Raw genomic sequence first — 22,796 nt, forward strand, 5'->3', positions numbered from 1 at the left:
GGAGGAGAGGAGAAATTACCCACTAAGATAGGGTTGGTCCACTACTTTGGCCCAGTTTATCTCTAGTTTTCAGTTACATACACACACACATACACACGCTTAGAAGAACAGCCAAAGTGGAGCATCTGTCAGGTCCCATAGAGTATAGCGGCTCTCTGGAGGGCCATACTTCATATTAATAAACCGATGACAGAAGCCTACTCTCTCTATATGAGGTAATTGGGAGAGATGGAGAAAATACATCAGCCAAATGGATCACAATGACATAAATGTCATGTCGCACAACCTCCCTAGACCAGGAGGGCACCACAGAGCAGCCATCACACTGTATGTGGGTATAGCTATAGCTCCAAACCTGCTAGAATCGGAAACTATGGGAAAAGCAGCATGCAAAGTGCTTAGGGCTTCCGTTCTCATATATATATAAGCTTTGATTAAGTATTGTTGTGCAGTGGAATATGGCTAAGATTTGTGCTGTTTTAGTATATGTGCATTATTTAGTATATCACTAAGTAACATAACGTAAGGTCAAGCAACATATGCTGTTTTGCGATGGCTTTTATCCAAAGAGCTTTACAGTATCGCGAGTGCATTCATTTCAGGAATTGAAGTGTGTATGTCTAGTGGGCTTTTTGTGTGTATCTAGGAGGAAAATTCTGAACGCCTTGTGTAAACTGGCTGATAAAGTAATTTTGAATCTTGAAAGTAGTAAGTACATGGCCCTAGCATGGTAAAATGACTAGAATTCCCCTGACCTGCAACAACAACATAAGATCAAAACCATGGTGCTGGTGTACAAGGCGTCGCTACCCGTCGTTCAGCTTTCCCTTCCCTGCACTGGCCTTGCATCGCTCCACCTGTTCTCAACTCTTCTCCCTCCTGGCTCCCCAGTGGTGGAATGACCTTACTGCGCAGATTCACACCTCTCCTTCCATCGAAGGCTGAAAACCTATTTCTTCAAGAAGTACTGTACCTCACGTTACTCTCTCCCCATTGAATTACACCCCCCTCTGCCACATCTTCCTGCTGTGCTCGCCTGTTGAAATAAAAAAAAAACCTGCACCTCTCTCCTTAGCTCATATTTCTCTTATTTATTTTCCTTGCATTTCTCTCATGGGAATATTGTTTGGGCACTGTGGCTCTGTCTCTTGCACTCCCTAGTATTGGTTGCTTGCAATGTTCGTGATCTAGGAATTAGAGCTTATCCTACTGTTGCATTCACTGCATTCACAGAGCCCCAGTTTCCTCAGAGCACATAGGCTGTAGGTACAGTATCTTGCTGTGTGACTGAATCTGTGACTGAACGCGGCCTGAGGGTCTCATTTAGACACATAACACCCTCCAGGTCTTCAAAGACCTGCACTCTGCAACCTGTAGGGGGCTGAGGGGGGTGGTTGCCGCATTGTTGAGTCACCATCTGATACCTAGTTTACACACACACACACCACTACAGAGCCAGCACACACACACACAGACTCACAAACGATTTCATGCTGGTAGTGAGGGGTAAACGAGCAACAGTAGGCCAAGTTCTATGCCTTCATCGCCTGTCGAGAATTGATTTAGCAATTTGTGACTGAATCATCCCTGTCTACTGCACAGAGTCAAGCTGTGCCATCAGAAGCTATAGTTAAAGGGAACACTGCTTAGTTCAAGAATTCCTTTATGCTGTTCCTATGGTCTAAACCTGTTCAGTTCTGAGTAATTTCTGAATATTCTAAACTACACTGTAGGACAAACATTCTCCACTTAATTCCACTTTAAAGTCATACCTATGTCTAGATGGATAGATGGCTTTGGCAGTGCTTAGTAAAGGCTTGTTATGAACAGATGCCTGTAAATTCTATCGTCCACCCTCAGGCTCCTCAGATTGTCTGCTGGCTTCCCACCACCACTGGAAATCAGACTGGGCTGCATTCACTAAGGGTGCGATCACACCTACAGTTCATATTCTTTGGTCTGAGCAGTAGTAGAGTTTTTTTCTTTTTTGCATTTTTGCATTTGTATCATTTAGGTTCACACTGCCCAATTACAAGCGAACCAGGGCTTGTAAACAGTCAGAGGACTCACAAGTAGCTTGTTTATTGGACAAAGTTTTGCAACCTGTCATCCCTCGAGGTCAGAGGGGGAAGTCAAAGTTATAAGTCATAAGTTACTTTCTCTGCTGTTCATATCAATCAAGAACACATTAAGAAATAACTGAACATGAACATCAGTCCAGACAGCGGTTTATCCTCAGTTCATTTTGTTACCCTCGGTTTTCCAGGCATGAGGAACTGCTGGCTATCAGATGTCAACACCTATCTCCTTCTACCCATAAACCCTTGCATTTTGAGGTTGTTTCCTGTAGTTGGTTGGATAACGTTCCCGCTCCTAACAATCCGCACCACAGTTCACTTGGAAGAGGATTGAGACGCGTGTTTTCAGGTGTCTGGTGCCACCAGAGTTGGAATGACATTGTTCTCACCTGTCCAAACAAACCAAACTAAAGGAACACACACACACACACACACACACACACACAACAAATATACAATTTATCCTCCTTGCTCTCATTCAGTATAGTGGGACATGGTTCCTGCCACCTGCTGTGTAGCAGTGTACCACTGGGGCTCAGCTGCTGCGATGCTCTGTGCACCACTCCACTCACCGGCCACATGGGATATTAGCACGGCTCTACTAGCTGACACAAGCCGCAGCATGGTGATAGAAGCTACAACTCCATGCTCTCTAGGATCTGATGTGCACTGAACTGGATAGGAAGCCTCTGGGGGCAGGGCTGGTGCTGCTGGGGGAGGGGTGGTCAAGTCAGAGTGGACAGTGAGAGCCAGAGACAGCTACTCTGTGGCGGGCACACACACACAGATGCACACACACACATGCATGTGCACATACTATAGCCATGGCATGATGGCACACCCTATACATATAAGCATCAGCTGTGCACTGAACTGGATTGGATGACTATATCTCTGGCGCTGGGGGTGATGGTGGTGTGGGAGAGGAGGAAGCTATACAAAAGCAATGAAAGAGAGCTAATCTGTGTATGGCACCCCTTTGTGGAGCAAATCAGTCAATGCAGCAGAGGGCAGAGTCATGTGTATGATTCAGTATACAGGAGACATTTTTGAGTTATTCCAGGGGGAAAATAATTTGGTACACAAGTTATAGATTAAAGACTTGAGTATGGTGGAAATGATGGTTACCATTTACTACCGATACAACCTTAGTATTTCAGTATGGAGCGGACCAGCTGGGGAAAGTGAAAAAGTAGTCTCTCCTCACAACTACCGTCAAGGTGCCATTGAGCAAGACACAGTGTTCAGAAGTAGAAAACTGTGGTTGCTGAAGTGTTCCAAGTCAACCTTTTCTCAACAACTTAACTAGATGTAAGTTTCTGGAGCGTGTGACTGATATTTCATCTGGATGCTGCTCACCTGCAGACAGGTCCAGGGGGCTGCGAGGGGTCTGGGGCTCAGGCAGCATGGGGCTCTGCTGTTTGGGGGCGTCGGAGCCCAGCAGGACCGAGGGCTGCTGGGGCTCGGCTATACTCGGAGGTCTGTCCGCTGAGAGGGGCGCGGCGCCTACCTCTATGTTCACCCCCATCCCTCCCAGAGCAGGCTGGGAGAAACCTGAAAAACAAAGACTAACAGGTTAGGGTCCATGTCCCCACTGATACCACTCTTGTTGAAACTGTAAGAACTCGTGGCACTGTGAGGCACTTTGGATAAAAGCCATACAACTCATATCCATTGATTTTACATTGTAATCAGAGATGCTCCTTCAACAGATACCTGTAGACATTTCAAATCATTAAAACTATACATTGGCTGATTACTGACAAGTAATCACGCTCCACAAGGCTGCCATTTATTATTATAGAATATCAAACCCTATTGTCAGCAATCACCAGACTCTTGGGTGAGGGCCGCTATTGAACTGGACAAAACCAAAAAGTAGATAAGCAGGTGAATGAGGATGAATGTTATTCATCCTAAACACAATGGCTTAAACACAATGACCCGTCCTCCAATCAGTTGAACCACACAAGGTTTAAATAGAAGATTGATGCCTTTCATGGGCAGTAATGAGAAACGGAGACATCTGAGATTGGACAGTCAGTATCTTGGTATTCGTTAGTGGTTGCTCATTCATTGGAATGACTGGCAACATTGAGAGAAAACCACAAGAGGAAATTTTACAGAGGAAGGATAGAACAGAGATGACAGAGGTAGAAAGTCAAAAGAAATAGGAAAAAATAGGAAGACAGAATAGCTACACTGGCTACGTCACAGAGAATTAGTTTCTTAACCCAGTTGCTCAAATGGTTTTGGTTTGATATACAGTATGTAAAAGTCAGAACTTGGTTATAGTAAGTATGATTATTTGAAAAGCAGTTAACCTGTTTGGTACTCTAATATTAAACAGGCTTACTGAGGTATTTAAACATATCACTCCTTTCGCATTTGGTTTTTGCTGTCTGTGCAAGCTCTGACTCGCACAGCATTATGGGTACATTTTGATGTCAACAAAAAACATTGCACTGTTTTAGAAGTAACCCACTATTGCTCAGTCAAAGGGGGGGGAGGTAGAAGGCAGGTGGACAGGTATATTTTGTTTATTGGTGTATTTATTGCAATAGGGATAATGAATCACACTTGGATCATTTTGGGTCTATGTTCTCATCACGTAACAGGCAAGTTGACCACGTGAAGAGCTAGAGAGAAAGAGGGAAAAACAAAACAAAATGACAACAGGAAGAAAAATAAAAAGAGACAGGAGAAAGCAAAAGAGAGATAAGAAACGAGTGAGGGAAAGTGAGATGGAGAGATAGAGAGAGGGAGGAATAATACGTCTAGTTTATATTGATCGCGCGCAGCAGGATCAATGACTCAGACCAAACACCACATCAAATCTGAACACTCGCGTCCATTACACAGCTCCTGGGGATTCACAACTACTGTGTGTGTGTGTGTGTGTGTGTGTGTAGGTGTGTATGGTCTGAATATGTGTGTGTGAGAGAAACCCATCGAGAATGGGTGGGATTATGTGTGTCTGTGCAATGGAAAATGTGTCGTATGAATGAGTGTGTGAGCTAAATTGGTAGAGATTGGGTGAGAGTAAGATTGTGTGCGTGCATGTGTCAACTGTGTGTGTGTGTGTGTGTGTGTTTAGGCCTGGAGCAGTAATTTGGTGGCCCAGAGACGACAGGTCTCATTAAGGCTACAGTGAGAGCTGGGTATGCAGAGGTTGGCATGGTGAAAGGCATAACTCAGCCGCATAACTCATACTATGTGTGTTTCTGTGTGTGTGTGTGTGTGTGTGTGTGTGTGCGTGTCAAACTGTGCAGTACCAGCAGATACCAAGCCAGTGACAGCTACAGCTCTGCATGCAAATAACAAGCTTTGCCTCAACACAAGCCATTCATCTCAGGATGGGTTTTACAAACACAGATTCCAGCCAAGTTCTTAGACTGAAGTGGCGTGTGAAATGAAACCAAACCTAATGAGCACAGACATTCTGCTTAGGAAATGTAGTCTTAGGAAATGTTTGTGGTAATGACCTCCTTGTCTGTCTGTAGAATTCTTTAGAATTGTTTATATATATATATATATATATATATATATACATATACATATATATATATATGTATATATATAGTTTATCTATAGTTGAGACAGAATTAAATACCATTTCCTGGGTTTGTTTTGCCAAGCTGATTACAGTTCTTCAAAGCGGTCAATACTTGTGGTTGACTGTTCATGAAATCGCACTTGGGTCTACTTGCAGGTTGATACTGATGGTTGACTGCCCTGATCTCCTATAGATGAGTGTGTGCTAAATAATGAAAGTCACAATGTAATGAAAAATGACTTGCTACATTTCCATGCCATAATATACATCTACTTAACATTAAACACCAAAAAAATCAATAAACCAATAAAACTGCCTTTCTCTCACTAATGGATCATATCCCATTGTTTTGTCCCGGCCCATCATCCTGTTTCAACCAGACAATTATCCATTTGTGGAGGCAAGATGGCAAGAAGATCTAAAATGCCATTTTATTGTGACTTGACAGTGATACCACAATAAAATATGTCTAAAATTGAATTTGGGTTGATGTTGGGAAAGTCAAATTGGATTGCACAAACATGATTTGAAATTCTCCTAGTCTCATAATCAGCATTTAACCAATCCAGTTCCATAAATATTGATGCTACTCCAGAGCTAAATTAGGCCTTAAACCTCCAGCAAGGAATTAATTCCACTGGTAAATTGCATTTTAGCCAAATAGCCTCCATTATCATTGTCAAGGACATCAAGGTCCATAAGAACCTAATTCAAATTAATGCCCTTTTCATGAGAGCCTGCTGGCTTAAATGAAGCTGTGCCAGCAGCTACTGTATCTATCCAGCATATATTAGTCACAAAATGTGGAATACTGCCCTGCCCTACATTCTGCAATTAATCTGACTATCCAAATTTCAGGTATACTCACATATGTTCCTCAAAAATCTTTTATGGAACTTCCTTATCCCAGGGCAACTCAACACATACATCAGTTTACAAACAACAGAAATGTAATCCAACCTTTAACAACTATTACAATGCATAAAAAACGCATGTTTACTGTCCTTCATCAATTCAAAAGCTCTGAAAGAAAAATACCTTCAATCCAATCAATTAGCATGTAAACAAAGGCAACAGGCAGTTGGGCAACAGGTCTTTCAAAAGGGAGCACCATACTGTAAGCTGGCCTTTCAATTTGTTTCTATCAGGCACTTGTTGCATTATGGTGAAAAAACCTTCTGCAATGTCATCTCATTAAAAAAAAAAAGAAAACTTGTTAGCATGGTTAGCTTTGTCATTCAAAGTAATAGGTGTCGCTAACTTCAAGCTAACTCTTCTGCATGAGGCTAGCGCTGTCCCTTGGTTTCACTGATGAACGCTAACAATGCTAGCAAGATGTTTTCAAAGTCGAAGGGGACAAATGTTGGAAGATTTTCTCCCATTAAGTGACAAGTGGCTGGAAAAGAAAATACTAATTTTTACTAAGTTAAAAATGTCAAGGTAAAATCTTTTTAAGCTCAGGTTTGTGTTTGTGAAGCACTTATAAACTTTGTGTTAGAAAAGTCCTATATGAATGTATTATCATTATTATTAGTAGTAGTAGTAATAGTAGTGGCTGTAGCAGTAGTACTAATTGTTGTTGTTGTTCAGCGCCAGTTTGAGGAAATCCATGTGAACTGTACCTGAGAAAGCTCCCATCAGGCCAGAGTCCATCACTTGGGCTGGGCTGGTCTGGGATCCCAAAGGGTCTGAATATCCTGCCATGGGGGCTGCAAGGAGGGAGGGAGGGAGTCACAGGGTAGAGGAGAGGAGAGGGAAGGAGGGGAAGGGAGTAAGAAGGAGGGAGAGTATGGGGGAGGGAGAACAGGAGGGGAAGAGAGAGAAAAGTAAGGGGGAAAAAGAAGGAGAGAAGAAAAGGGGGAGGGATAGATGAATGAGTGACGGGGGAAGAAGGATGGAAGGGGAAAGGGAGGGATGAAGGAGGGAAGGGAGGATGGGGTAGGAGGTGAGGGTAGGACAAGAGGGCATTAACAATTCAGAATGCGCAAAGTGGAAAATCAGACAAGGAGGAGGTAAAGAGAGAGGGAAGGTGTAATAATCTAGTTATACACATGAATTACACTTCTCTGCATTTCACCTACTTAAAAATATATAAGTTATGTATAGTTGCATATCATGGTTTTAGCACTGAAAATTGATAATCATAAAAAAAAAAATAATAATAATTCATTTACAATACCTCCTGTGGTACAGTCAAGATTGTAGAAGATACAAAAAGTATAATAAAATTGTTTTGGTCTCCAAATTGTAACGACTAATAATCGTGATTAATAATTGTGATCACAATATCTAGCCATTGATATTATCATTTCAGCTATAATCATAGTTTTGCTACTCCTGTTAAAAAACCAACCATTCAGAAACATTGCAAAAATTTCAATACATGAGTCGACAGTACTGGATGAAATGGAGCAGATAAATACATTCACGTAATCAGTTTTTCCGCATATAGATATTATACATTTCCGTCCTCAAAAATGTTACCATTGAGGAGGCAAAGCAGTAATTTTGTCTTAAGATTTTGTCAGTCGGTGGCAGTTGTTTACAAACGGTGGATGTGTCATTTTGGGCTGAGACTCTTCACCTCCGTACCTGCTAGCAAATCTGTAGCCAAGGCCTGCTGGTCGAGCGAGCGTGGCCGCACCTCTCCCTGTGGCTCTGGGCGCGACGCTGAAGTCTGTCCCCCCGCTGTCAGCTTGCAACCTGCAGTGGTGGCAACATGGATCATCGAACATCAGTTCCCCCCTCCTCGCTGATGACGCGTTACTGTACACCCAGAATTTAATGACACAAGGCTTTTGGAAATCACACATACACACAAATCCAGACACACACACACACACACGCACTAATTACTCACACATACGCACTTACAAAACACACTCAAATATACTTGAGTGGAATCACACCCTCGCGCACACACGCTCACCTGTCGAATTTCCTCCTAAAAGCAGATATCCCAGTCCCATACAACACAACATTCAGTGCTGTTTGCTATGTGCTGCTCTGTGCCTCTGTCTCTGTCTGTCTCCACTGCAGCCTCAGCTGGCTCTGAGCTACTAACACTGTGAACCCTCAGTCACACACACACACACACACACACACGCACACACAAAGACACACAAAAACACACACACACACAGACACACACGCACACAAGTATGCGATCACAGTCGGGGAGTCTGGGTTGGTGTGACGTTTCACTGTCTGTCTGGTTCAGGTCCCGGGCCCCGCCGGCTAGCGCCTCCCCTCGCCTCCCCCACTTCCCACAGTCTGACCACCTCCTCCTCCTCCTCCTCCTCCTCCTCCTCCTCCTCCTGCTCCTGCTGCTCCCTCCCTCGCTACTCCTGTAGTCACCCTTCAACTCTCGTCCCACTCACCAACCAGAGGTCCTGACTGGGGCGCACAGGCCGCCCCCCCCCCTCCCCGACTGCCTGATTTAATGTGGCTGTTTGGGTTTGCTTGTGACGGAGGGAGGGAGGGAAAGAAGGAGAAATGGGGAGGAAGCAAGACAGGAAGGAAAGGGGGGGGCGAAAGAAGGGGAAGGAGGGAGGGAGGGATGGAGGCAAAGGAGAGAGAGAAATGGTTAAAGAGGACGGACGCGAGATGGGGAGTCATGGAGGGAGGGTAAGAAGGCGGACAGGAGTGAGAGGAAAGGAGGAAAAGAAGGAGAGGAATTAGACAAAAACGGAGGAAAACGACAGCGAGGGAAAGAGGGAGAGAGGGCAAGAGGACGGGAAGGAGGGAGAGGAGACGGGCGGGAGGAACGGCGAAAAGGAAGGGGAGAGAGAAACGGAGAAAGAGGGAGGGAGCGAGAGACGGGGAGATGGGAGAGAGGAAGGAACGGAGGAAACAAAGGGGAAGGGATAAACACGAAGGAAGCGAGACGGGTGAGTAATGGAGGGAGAGAAGCAGAGGAGGGAGGGAGAGAGGGAGAGGGAGAGAGGGAGGGAGGCACCCATGGCATCCTTCTCAAAAAATCAGCCCACCCCTCTGCTTCCAAATGTCCCAGCAGCATCCACAGAGGGTGACAGTGAGGCGAACAGACAGGACGCCACCCAAAGTCACAAACGCTTCCACATATCAGACACACACAGGGGCCACGGTAGAGTGTGCATTGTCTGCCTCTCTCTCTCTCTCTCTCTCTCTCTCTCTCTCTCTCTCCCTCCCTCTCCCTCTCGACAGGACGCAGAAAACTTTCCGTCGGCAGGGTCAACAATTGATTCAAAAACAGTGGTGCAGCAACGCTTGTCCTCACATGTCCCTTTATTTGTGTGTGTGTGTGTGTGTGTGTCTCGGCACTTGTTAACACTCGACGCAAATTCGCCAAAACACGAGGAGACACAGAAGGTCACAACAGATAGACTTTCCACACGGCTAAGGTGGCCAAAAAAAGCCGAGTGCACCTACGCGTTTCGTGCTGTTCCTCTTTGTCGGCTAAAGCAGTGAAGCAAAAAAAAAAAACCCCAAAAAAAACCCAAGTTGCTCCAAAACAGGCGGCCGCTTCCCCTGCTGTGCTGTGCTGCTGTCCAAGGTGCTGAAATCAGACTAAGCAGCTTTAAAAAAGGGCAGTCAGGGGCACTGGTATGAAAACACTCTAATATCTCTCTCTGTCTATATTTCTGTCCTTATTGAACCAGGCAAGTTGACAGGGAGCACATTCTTATTTAAAGCAATGGCCCGAGGGAGTATTCGCAGAGGGGGGAGGGAGGGTTACACATACAGTATACACAACCTCAAAGCTGGGAGATGTCGACTAGGCAATCATCACTCCAAGAAAAGATCTCTTGGGCAAAATTAGAAGCCAAATTAGCACACCAAGTCGAGACAATTGGTGTAGAAAGACGACTATTTTAGAAGTATTTTAGTGAAACTATGAACCATGCCATCAGTAGTTTCTTTGCCTCATTTATACTGGAGCTTGACATTTATACCTGAATCAAATCAGACCAGACCGGACTTGAATGGACCCAACAGGTTGAATTTTAGGTTGGGTTGCTGTACTCTTATTTGTGATTGGGTACTTGTGAATTTGGGGCTTTAGTTCGGTCCAAGCAGGTTGTTTTCATACTGGAGGTTCAGGTCAAATCTACACACTATACTGTGTTTAATGTAGCCTGTGGTTAACTGTTCAGTTTGAACTAGAAGAGGGAGTAAGAATAACTGAGGCACACCCAGTGTGTGTGTGTGTGTGTGTGTATTTTTCTGGAACATGAATTGTTCCTAGTAGGTGACTCAGTGCCCAGCAGGCGCCTGATTACAGTGTCATCAGTCATCATGACTACGTGACCTTTGACACTTGTCTCCATACAGACCAGCCAATAAGCAAACACTCATAGGCTTTTACTACAATGTAACTTTGGTAGAACATTTTCACTTTAGCGCACATATCTCTATAGGAGTTCTTGAATGGTCAACCACCATACTGGGGAACTATATTCAGCACTACTCACTCCTTAGTCTAAGTTAGAACTCTGATGTATATATGAAGAAGGCTGAAGAACCAGGCAATATTATTTCAGTTTGGCTCTTACTTCCCCTGGGGGAACTAATGTTAGTGGTCGGCTGCTCCTGAACTTGTATGAAGGTGTGCATGTTATGTTGCGTTCTACCGAAGAGAAATATCACTTAACTTGATGTGTCTTCCATTCACTGATTATTATAACCCTATAGTAATATTAATTTCAAGGCTGTTTTGCTTGTTGTTAACTTTCTGCTGTCCATCTGTTGCCAGGTTCCAAGAGAGATTTGCAGTAGAAAAAGTGTTCTGCAATTGGTTGAGGGACTTCCCAACTGCAGCTAAATCTCTTCAAAATATATAGAATAATCCACTTTAATATAAGTTACTGTATTTAATACAGACCAAGGTATGAAAAACAACTGTCTAAGAAATCCAGATCCAGCATCATGTAGGCTCTCACCTTAAACAACTTAAATAACTCCACTAGAATATGTCTATCCCTAAAAGTAAGAGTGAGGTAGAAAGCAGGTAAACAGAAAGATTAACCTAAAAAGTACAGCTATGTTTTATATTAAGAGGGAACTCAACTCACTTTCACAATAACAACTGTTATTGTGAAAAACAATCTGATCTTGTGTTTCTCTGTGTGAATTTGGCCAAATTATGTAAGAGCAGCCGCTGGAGGGACGTTGAACTCAGTGTGAGGACAAAGTATGGAGAGACACAGACTGGAGCAGCTATCCACAGATGAACTGTACTGTCTCAGAGGCATCTGAGGTCACACACACACACACACACACACACACACACACACACACAGACAGACAGAGCTACTCGGGCATAGATGCACTAATGTGGACACACACATATGCACATGCACCCACATAAGCCAGCATGCAGTGCAGAAGCATGCACACACATAGACACACACTCATACTGATGCACACCCAACAACACACTGAAGAGTGCTCACTCATGTCCAGACAGAGGAGCATACACACACACACACACACACACATACAGACCAGTGACAGAAAGATGGCAGACAGACAGACAGGCAGACCCCACAGTTGGTGAATACTTGGCTGACCTGACAGGATAAATGGATAAATATAGCTTGGACTGAACGTACACACACACACACACACACACACACACACACACACACACACACATACACACACACACATACACATACACACAGTCTCTCCTAATCCTACTCATGCAACGACAAGTTGTGGAAGTGGCACTGGAGCCCTGTGAGGGTTTGCCTGGGTTGGAGGAGTATTGAGGACAAGCAGCAGAATGAGGATCAGCTGAGGAGGAGGTGCAGGGGTCAGTGGAGGAGCGCTGCCAATCAAACTGAAATTATCATAACAGCTTCCAACCTCCCCGCCATCTGAAGTACAACTCAAGCTACGGTTACACTTGTTTCAATGAGACTTTTACCATCTGATTGCACCAGGATGCAATAAATGACAAGTCTATGAGCACAAAAGTTGGATCTGGGTCACCTTGCTATCGGATTTTCTAGGCGCGATGACTTAGCTTTTAAATGCACAAGGAAGGTCCATTTTTACATTTTACACTGATGACCCTACTTCTCTTGACTTAATCATTTAAATTCATCTTACTTTTAGCACGAGAGGGTAGCAATATCCATCTTGTTAAGAAATATTTGAGAATGAATACTCCATCACAGGCAGCCTGAATTTGCTTTTTGTGTTGTTTAAAGTAAATGTATTCTGGCCTTAGCCCTGCTAATACTGTTGACTGTTAAACAAATGTGAAACACCTGAGTCTGCAGATGTAGATGTGAGAGCTGCTGATCTACAAATAGACTGGAGAAACAGGAAGCCTGTGCATATGTGCTGATTACACTGAATCTAGCTTTGCTAACTGACCTTAGTTCACTAAATATACCTCAGAGAGATGCAGGCAGGTAGTGTGTGTGTGTGTGTGTGTCTGTGTGTGTAACTTGGACAGTTTGTGGAAAATGCTCTGTACATATCTGCAACAGTATGTATCCAAACTAAGTCATGTAGTCTTGTCTGTCTCCTGCTTCTGTAGCTGCTATAGAAAATGTTTTCCCCTATTTTATATAAAATGTCAACTAAAAATATTAATACACTTAACATATAGATTAGACACTTTTTCACATAGCGAAGTGTTAAAATTACAATGAAAGCTTTAGTGTAGCAATGCAGCCTGATAATCTGCAGCCAAAATAGGGACAGATGTTGAGCCAAACCAAGTTCAGCCCCTTAACAGCACTAGTACAAAATGAAAACAAAATGAAAGGATAAACACTGACACAGTGTTGAAGGAGCTGCTGTGATCTTCCACTGTTCAGTCAGTTGGCTACCAGCTAGAGGGACCCTGTGCCAGGCCTAGGCCAAGACAATGGGCTTGTCAGGGACACATGACTAGGCAGTCTAATCCAGTACGGTAAATCATCACAGAAAGGGGAAGAGGGGAGAGATAAACAAAGAAGAAGAGCAATAAGACGAAGACAAAGAAGATGAAGAAGTGGAGGAAAAGAAGAAGCATATGGATCTCAACTTGGGATCAAATGCCATTGCCTGTAGTTTCATCACTCCCTCACTCCATCTTTTTGTCAATCTTTCCCTTTTCTCTCTCTCTCAATCACTTTCTCCATCTCTCTCTCTCTTTTAGTACACTGTACGGCACTGTCTGACCCAGATTATTATTGCTGCTGCTGTGGTTTTGGACATCCACTGTGTGTGTGTGTGTGTGTGTGTGTGTGTGTGTGTGTGTGTGTGTGTGTGTGTGCGACTGCGTACTATATTTATCTCGTCATGGTTCAGCAGAAGTCCTCCTATCTTCAGGCTAGTCCAGCTGGAAGCCTGTCTCTGGTCCGAGTGACTGATTCTGTCTGAGTGTGTGTGTGTGTGTGTGTGTGTGTGCATGCACACACACACACACACACACACACACACTCACAAGCGCGCACGCACGAGAGAGAGAGAGAGAGAGAGAGAGAGAGAGAGAGAGAGAGAGAGAGAGAGAGAGGGAGGGAAAGAGGCCCCCATTGCAACGTTCACCTCCCACCCTATTATAATTGAATTAAAAACTGTCTTCCAGCATATTAGAGGTAATAGAATCATATGTCACGTACAGAAGAGGCTCTAAGCATCCATATCTTCATGACAAAACAGTCAGTGTGTGAATTACACTGAACATGCATTGGAATATGTAGTGAAAGGGTAACTATGGGAGACAGGGAATACAGTGAAATATTATGACATGCAACACAGCTAACTTGGCATGTTGAACTAAACCGAACTGCACAATCTTTTGGCCCAAACTGGACTTTGAGGGCCCCAAATTTGTACATCATGAGCTACACTGTAACTCGGTTGCTCCTCAAAGCTAGGCTGTGCTGGATTAGGCTAGGCTGGGTTGGGTCAACCCCCTGTCCTCCAGCTGACCCCACCCTCTCCCTGTTCCCCTGCCCCAGTCTCAGCTCCACTAGCTGGGATAGACGATCCACATTGGCTGGGTCAGGGCCACCACAGGACCAGAGGCAAAAAAAAGAAAAAACAAGGTTCACCAAAGGGACACATTAGTAGCTCATTGGCAAAAATAGACCTTCACCGGCAGGAGATCCCTGAATGTGTTAGGGTAAGCTCTGGTGTGATGAAAAAGCTCATTAAACATCGCTGCTCTAACCTTGTACTTTCTCAGCCTGGGAGCCTAATGACAAATGCTTGGACTCCTCCTTGAACCTTCTCGGCTAGTGAAAATATATATTACATCTTCTGTCAAGCAGGGGCCCTCTGGAGATGAGGCCATGTCCTAGTTTGGATCCATAAGAAGCCAGGTCATAATTTATATCATGTATACAGAAAGTATATAGAGGAGGTTCTTCATTAGTACTAAACATGAAGATACTGTACAGCAAACTCAAAGATTCAGAGCAATAACCCATCAACAACCATCTTTATTAATTTGCCCCCATTTCAAATTCTGCCCTAAGTGACCACAGCTTTTTTAACAAATAAAAAGAGCTTCTTTCTCTTTGATATAAAATTACCAGAGGAAGATTATCGACCCTAGGCTGTCAATTCATTACAATAACAGCTTATCGTCATGTAAGCTTAATACCAAAACTGGCTGCTTTTCAATCTATTCCTATCCCAGATTCAGCATGGCTCCCTATGGTTTGGTTTACCAAAACAGTGTAATCTGGGATGAGCTGGCAGGATAGGCTGAACGAACTCCTCCAGCTGTCCTCCATCTGACCCCAGCATCTCCTGCTCCTCTGCCTCAGACTCAGCTCCTCCAGCCGGGGCAGACGCTGGCCGAGTCAGGGCCGCCGCAGGACCACCGGCACACAGGCATGCAACGACGGTTCACCGAGAAGACACAATGCCTATTCACTTGTGAGGACAGATGTCCACGGAGTGTCCTGTTCATTCAGCCGGGGCCAAGGCAGAAATCATGTACTTTAAATCAGTTTGAATCAGCCAGTATTTCCCGCTCTCTCCTCTCTTACCTGCCATTGTCCACTGGACACTATCTAATACAGAGAAAACGTCCTAAAAAATTATGTTATTAAAGGTTTTTAATGAGGAGGAAACTTGAGTCAGTCTTCCTATGGTATTCCGCAGTCTTGTTTAATATCCCCCCCAGAATATCTCAGTCTCTATATATAAGATATGCGAAAATAGAATATGAAACGCATTGCAACACGAGACAGAAAATGAGAGCGGAGGAGAGTAGAGGAGAAAAGAGGAGAGAATTGATGAAGGGATTTGAAGAGAAGAGAATAGAAGATAAGAGAGGTACTGTAATTAAAACATAACACAACAAAGAGTCAAAGGACTCCAACAGCATCTGCCAGGTTAACAAGTCGACCAACAAAACAAGGCACACTAAATATAGAACAGTGAAGATCATATGGTGCTACATTTTAAATGTAAAAAGGCCTTTGTTTATCTTACTTACATGCATGTTGAGCACTCTCTCTTGCACTATAGGTGAGGTACTGTACCATCATGTGTCAATGTGAGTAACAAACCTCACTGTTGATTTACCATGACAAATTCCTCATGATTCATTGCAACTAACAAACATAAATGAACTGTAATTTTAAGCCAATGAGTTTTCAGAGTTTTCTTTTTGCGTTTACACCTGGATTACAGATCCGTGCTCTAACTGAAGCGGTGAAGGTTGGACCATGTCGGACAGAGAAGGAGACGAGGCTGCCGGAGGGCGTGAAGTCAAGAAGCTAAAGCAGTGAGGGACTAACGCGGTGTGTGAGACGGTTACGTGCATTGACAGGCGGTGGAGAAGCAAGGTGCATGGGATGTGACAACACCGCTGTGGCGCGCGTGTGTGTGTGTTTATGTGTGAAGCGGGTGGCTGATAGGTCCTGCAGGTGTCCTTACATCTCACACACACACTCTCTTCTCCCTCCATCCTCCTTCCCTTCCTTTGTATCCAAGGCTATCATGTCATTGTATCCTCCACACCTCCTTTTTCTAGCCTGAAAACAACCCTCTGTCGGTCTGTCTGGAGAGAAGAAAAAAAAAAAAAAGATTGAGGCAAACCCTCCGTGGCTATGTTAATCCTCCTCTAACTTTCTCTTGACCTCCTTCACGTCAGTGTTTATTAGCTTTTGTGGGCGAGATTAAGGAGTTGAGTTACAGTGAGGGATTTTCGACCGTCCTCCTTTTTATTTCCCCTCTCCGATTTGCATTTTCAACTGCCACGCTTTCTAACGTTCTTCATTGTCAGGATTTCGAATCACGCGACTGAGCCGAGCAGGGGGGCTGCATTTAGTTCCCCGCCAGCATGGATTGGGCCAGTCACTTACTGTCAAATCACCAGTTGAAGATAACAAGCGCACACTTCAAAATGCAGGGAAGAGAATTAAGATGCAGAATCGCTAGTTGTCCCGTTTGATATGTTTCCCCTCTGTGGCGTTTCACCTCGGCAAGCCATTGACTTTTGAGGCCTAAAGCTCCAGTGTAAGATTCAAGAAGTCGCCAGAGAGAGGGGGATCAGCGCCTTACACAAACTGACTCACATACACACACTATATTCTGTACACAAATGCACCTAAGAATAAAGAGGAATACATGCACGCTTACACAGTTGAACACACACACACACAAAAACATTCTAACACAAACACACATGCATGCACACACACGTAGATGAGGATACGAAGGGAGACATGCACATGTAGTCACACACACATACACACACACACCTTTACATGGACGGAACGTTAGCAGCACAGATGAAAGCTTTCTGCCTACAGAGAAGACATCAGTGAGGAAGGAATTATGCTTTTTTTCCCAGCTCAGGGATTAAGGTCCCATCATGAATATTTAGAGGAGATTTATCCACCATTTCTACCAAATCACTTCTTCAAGTAAAACAGGATGACGGCGGGAGTTCATCAAATAATACAAAGATGGTGATGTGCTCGCCTAAAAGAAAGTTATGGTTTTAATCAAATAGAAAGAAGGCGACGTGTCATCATCTCATGAAAAGTGGGCGTCTTTTCAAAGGTTGAGGCAAATTGGTTGATTTTCTGACAGGGATTGTGTGTTTTTGATATTTTATGGTACATTTTCAATCATTTTGCTTGACAAAATTGATGATATGAAGTTTATGCAGGATCCAGCTGATGGCCCTAAAACATGACTAAACAAAAAAAGACACCTCTCTGAATGAACAGATCTTCTGAAGTAGTGGTAGTTCTGTCATATTTTCTCCTCTTTTCCTTCCCTGAGCACATAATGTACAGCACTTTATAAAGTAGATTTATAATGTATAAAGCATAATGCTGCACCGGATAGAGTTCAAGGACTTCGGATGATGTATCTCCTCATGTGGGCGAAAGCACATCATGTACTAGTGTGGAGATTTACCTCTGCATGATGTGCACTAGTCCTTCACTTTCTACCTCTTTCTCTATTTAGCCCTATATCTTTTGACTGTTTTCCCCCCTCAACTCCTCCACTCCGTTTCAGGGTAATATAGGGGTACAGCTGGCAGGGGTGAGACTCTGGGGTGGGAGTGGGGTGTGTGTGTATGTGTGTGGGTGGTGTACTCTCTGAAAGGGACGGGACGATCCCTCCACTGTCCCTCTGTCTCCCCTGAAAACGCACATCTGCTGAGAAAGGAGGACTTTTTCAATACAGCTCTCTCTCTTTCTCACTCTACCGCTCCAAGATTACGACTCTCTGATTGTAAGTAGGGCAGCCTGCCCCATATAGACTCTCACTTACACACACACACACACACACACACACACTGACAGAGGAGATCGGACAGGTCAGGTTGATCTCTAGAGGATACAATATAGATGGTACCGCATGAGCAAAACAACTCATCTTACAGCTACTCAGCTACTAGTGTTGAGGCAGATTTTAATGCTATGATTTCTAGGTTTGGAAGGTTTTTTCAGTTTGGGTGGGGTTCATGCAATGCAGTATGGAAACTGTGGTAAAAGCACATGAGTTTCTCTCTTGCTGCTAACTCCGTCTACTTAGCGCTTCCTTAAATGTATCTCCTGTAAGGTTTAGAAGAATCCCACATTTGTCAGCCAATGATTTTGGGTTAAAAGCTAGAAAACATCTACAGCCAGCAAACTATAAAAAAGCAAAATTCCCTTTATTTTCTATTCTATGTGGTTTTAAGCTATAGCATGAAGGCAAAACGATTACTGGTTTCTCTCTGCTCTCTTTCCAAAAAAAAGGAAAGGGAAATATTTTGGGTAATGTTTTGTAACCAAAGAAACACATCTTTCAGAAGCCTTCCGTCTGCAATAGAAAATCATCTCCCTGCAGCGCACGCTAATCTCTAAGCTTTACACTGTACTGAAAACCCACTGCCTCCAAAGGTTACAGCCAGAATGACTAAGCGTCTCGTTCCTTTAGAAACCACCGAGAAAGCATATAAGAACATCTGAGAAAGGAAATAATAGAGCACATAATATAAAAGGCTGCGAGGGGAAGAAATAGGAGAGAGCGAAAAGAGGGAAAAATGCAACGGTTACAGATCAGACAAGAGCTTTAGTTCAGGTTTGTTAGAAAAAGAATGAGATACCCAAAGCCAGGTAAGTGTGTGTTATATGGCTTTATTAGCACAAGGTGCAGGCGGACAAACAGAGAGAGTTAAGTCTATAAAAAGGACACTCTAAGAAAAATACCATTTGGACTGAGATCCGACACAAACAGACAAAAGAGGCTGAACTTAGAAGAAGCAGAGAAACTCATTTTTAACCAGTTGTGGCAGAAATATGATCTTTTATAAACGCCTAAACAGAAGAACATCCAAATCTGCATAGTATCTATTGGTATATGTTGGGCAGTGCGGAGATCATCTTTCAAATAGACGACCCAGGTTCAAGCCCCATGACCTCTGACCTCACTGTGGAGGGGGGCAAGACAAAAGAGAACTTCTTTATGGGGATCAATGGGGATCAATATCATAATTATTTTCTCTCTATTTATACAGCTGAGAAGATCAGATGTATGCCACAAAGAGTTACGAATCAGAAGTTCTGTGCCTGTGTAACCACAGCACAAATATTAAAATCATACCTTGACCTTTATTTTTCTTTGTGCAATAAGTTGTCACATTGTGCAAAAATAGAAATAAAAATAAAAATCTTCATCAGCTGAAACTCTAGAAACAGCTTGTTAGCTTTGTTAACATGCCACAGAAACTCATAGGGCCTCATTCACATTTTTTTTCTTAAATCTGAATTACTTTTGTACTTGAGAAAAGAGCCTAAAAAAACCAATGTGGGATTCATGAAACATGCACAACCCCTTGATTTTGTGCTTGCTCTGAGGCATATCTGATGATGAATGCCACTTGTTTGTATGGTGGATGTGCGTGCCTGTTGATGTTGATTAGCATATAGGTTGACCCCATATAAGGCGTGCTGACTTAATGGTTGTGTGCAAATAATACAAAGCACTAATGGAAAGTTGGAGAAACCATGGCGAGAGAGAGGCAAGAAGAGAAACTTCAATCTGAAAAAGAAGTGTTGTTGTTGGAAGTGTGCGAAAAAAGAAATATGATTTTTAAAAGTGTCTATTGCTCCGATGGCATTTGGCAGGCAAGCAATAGCAGAGAAATCTCTTTTCATTCGAGTCTCTCCTCTTGCACAATATAGTCATTTGATATATTATAGTGCCAGCTTAATGATACCACTGACCATATTTGGGAGCGTGCGGCTGACGGATGGCTGTGATATACCGGCCCGGTCACCTTTCTCCCTCTGGACCGTCCCGCTGGCCTATTTAAGCCTGAATAAGTCTGTAACTACTTAAAGTGACTTTGAATAAAGAATAAAACTCTCTAAGTAGAAACCTCTTTAGCGTATCCGACCTCACACATGCGAGGTCAGAACAGGCAAGAAAAAGAAAGTTGTAAGTACACTTTAAGATCAAGACTTTCTGTGAATGAGGCCCATTGAAACCAATGGATACTTCTTGCAAGTTAATGCATTAGCTCACAACTATGATTGTAATGAGGGATGCCGACAAGTCAACTGAAATGATTGATTGACTACATTAATTACATACATAAAGATACAATATACCAACAAAGACACAGCATTGTCAATTAAATAAATAAGATGAATATTAGACAAAAAAATCAAAATGCAGAGGTAAGTTGAGGTGCTGAGAAACATCTGCGGAGTAGAGACAACTACAAATTAACTTTATTTACCGCAGTGAAATGGAACAAAAGACAACTGAAAATAATCTTGAGGGACATCTCTTTTACATTCTTTACATCAACGATTGTCTACTGAACATCTGACTTTCCACAGTATAGTGTAATTGATTCTTTATCCATTTGACTAGTGATAGACTGGAGAGGCCAGGCGAGGTTTGAGTGATGATCAAAAAGGGCTGAAGTGTTGAAAAGCATTTCATTCAACACTGGTGGAGTTTGGACAGAGACACACATTGTCCTGGGCAGCAGAATATATGTGTGTGTGTGTGTGTGCGCGCATGCTGGGTGTTGAAGGATCAGGCTTGCAGCGTTGGCAACTCAGTTTGAAAGGATTCAGACAGGGCTGGCAATGACAGGGGGACAAGAGCTGGCGGTTTTATGGTGTCTGTGTCTGTCTGTGTCTGCGCGTGTGTGTCTACGTGTGTGCACACGCGTGTGTATGAGGACATGAACTTATGAACGCTGTACTGTCTGCTTCAGTATGAGAGTGAGAAAGAGGGGGAGAGAGAAAGAGAGAGAGAGAGACAGACAGATGGTTCGAGATGTGTGTGTGTTTACTTTGATTCATTTTGTTCTGTTAAAGTGTGCTTGTAAATATTGTATAAACTTGTGTTGACTTGTGTTGTATATTTATTAATTCTTATTAATATCCAGTGCAACAAAATGCTTTGGAAGCAAAAATTTTAATAAATCATTTCTGATTGTGATTCTGTAAGATTAGAGAGAAGCAGAAAGAGACTGCAAGCATTTTGTTGGACAATGTGGACATGTAAGTAAGAAAATTAACAGAATTTCAACTGTGACTGAGTGGGCAATGACAAAGTAAGCCTACGTCCAAATACAGCGTGTGAAGATGCTACTGTTTGTCTAACCAGTGTGTGTCAGAGAAACCTGGTTTGTGCAGCTGAGTGAATCACAGTGTGCCAACACATTATTTGGAGGAACAGCATGTGCTAAAACCCAAAGTCAGGATAGCATGGCATGGCATAGTGCGTGTGTGTGTGTGTACAGTATGTGTGTGTGTGTGTATGTGTGTGTGTGTGTGTGTGTGTGTGTGTGTGTTCTGTCATGAGTGAAAGTAGTGTGATCTCTTGTCCTCAACCTCACAATTTCTCCTTAACACTGGATCAAGGGAGCCATGGATATGAGATGGAGGGAGGTCAGATTCAAAGTGCGTGTGTGTGTCTGTGTGTGTGTGCGCGTGCGTGTGAGAAGCACAGCTGATTGACAGTCGGCATGGCCAAGGAGGCGGGTTCTAGTCCTCTGAAGCATGGGGATTGGGAAAGGAGGAGAGGAGGAGAAGAAGAACGGAGAGGAGAAGAGGGGAGAGTGGTGTCAAGAGAAGAGGAAAGGTAAAAAGAGAGAGGAGAGGAGAAGTAAGAGAATGGCAGGGAGATAAGTTGAAAGCATCAACAAAAGAAGGTGTATTCGGAAAGAGAGAAGAGAGAAAAAAAAGATGGTGGACATGACGAGAGAGCAAGAAAGAAAGGAGAGCACATATAGAGAGGAGATTGTTGTTTATTCGGGGGGTCAGAAAGGAAAAAAAGGGTGGGAGGAAGGGATAAGGGAGGAAGAGGAAGAGAGCAGGTTAGTATAGCTGTTACAAAAACCACTACAACACATCTAACAACTGTCAAAGTCTGGTCAAAAAAACTAGTGGAACACATTTCAGATACTTGACCGACATGAGAAGCGCTTGATTTGTCTCGTCTTGAAAGGAATGTGTTCAGGGTTGTGGCTGTTTAAGTGTCCCGCAAGATAAAACAAGCACACCTTGGATGGGTCAAATATTTGAAAAGATATTCTATTACTGTATACTCTACCATGCAGTGGTGTCATGCGTCAAAGGTATCATGCAGCATCTCAGAACACACACACACACACACACACACACACACACACACACACACACACACACATCTGCATTTGTTCTGTCAGTATTCAGCTTACGTTCTCAATTCTCTGA

General features: G+C 43.5%; 1 protein-coding gene across 2 annotated transcripts in view; it reads right to left on the minus strand.

The window, feature by feature from the left end:
- LOC139651440 (microtubule-associated protein 4) overlaps positions 1-22,796 on the minus strand; it is a 113,587-nt gene that overhangs the window by 55,414 nt on the left and 35,377 nt on the right. For both annotated transcript variants that reach the window (XM_071528352.1, XM_071528351.1), the window contains exons 4-6: positions 8,227-8,337; positions 7,257-7,343; positions 3,438-3,632 (exon numbers count right to left, since the gene is read on the minus strand). In XM_071528352.1, coding sequence (XP_071384453.1) covers positions 3,438-3,632; positions 7,257-7,343; positions 8,227-8,337 — 393 coding nt within the window. The remainder of the gene's footprint in view (positions 1-3,437; positions 3,633-7,256; positions 7,344-8,226; positions 8,338-22,796) is intronic.

Source organism: Centroberyx affinis, unplaced genomic scaffold, assembly GCF_046629955.1.
Source record: "Centroberyx affinis isolate AG114_WGS23_722 - 3 ecotype Tasmania unplaced genomic scaffold, CSIRO-AGI_Caff_v1 ptg001667l_1, whole genome shotgun sequence".
In the NCBI taxonomy this organism is placed as follows: domain Eukaryota; kingdom Metazoa; phylum Chordata; class Actinopteri; order Beryciformes; family Berycidae; genus Centroberyx; species Centroberyx affinis.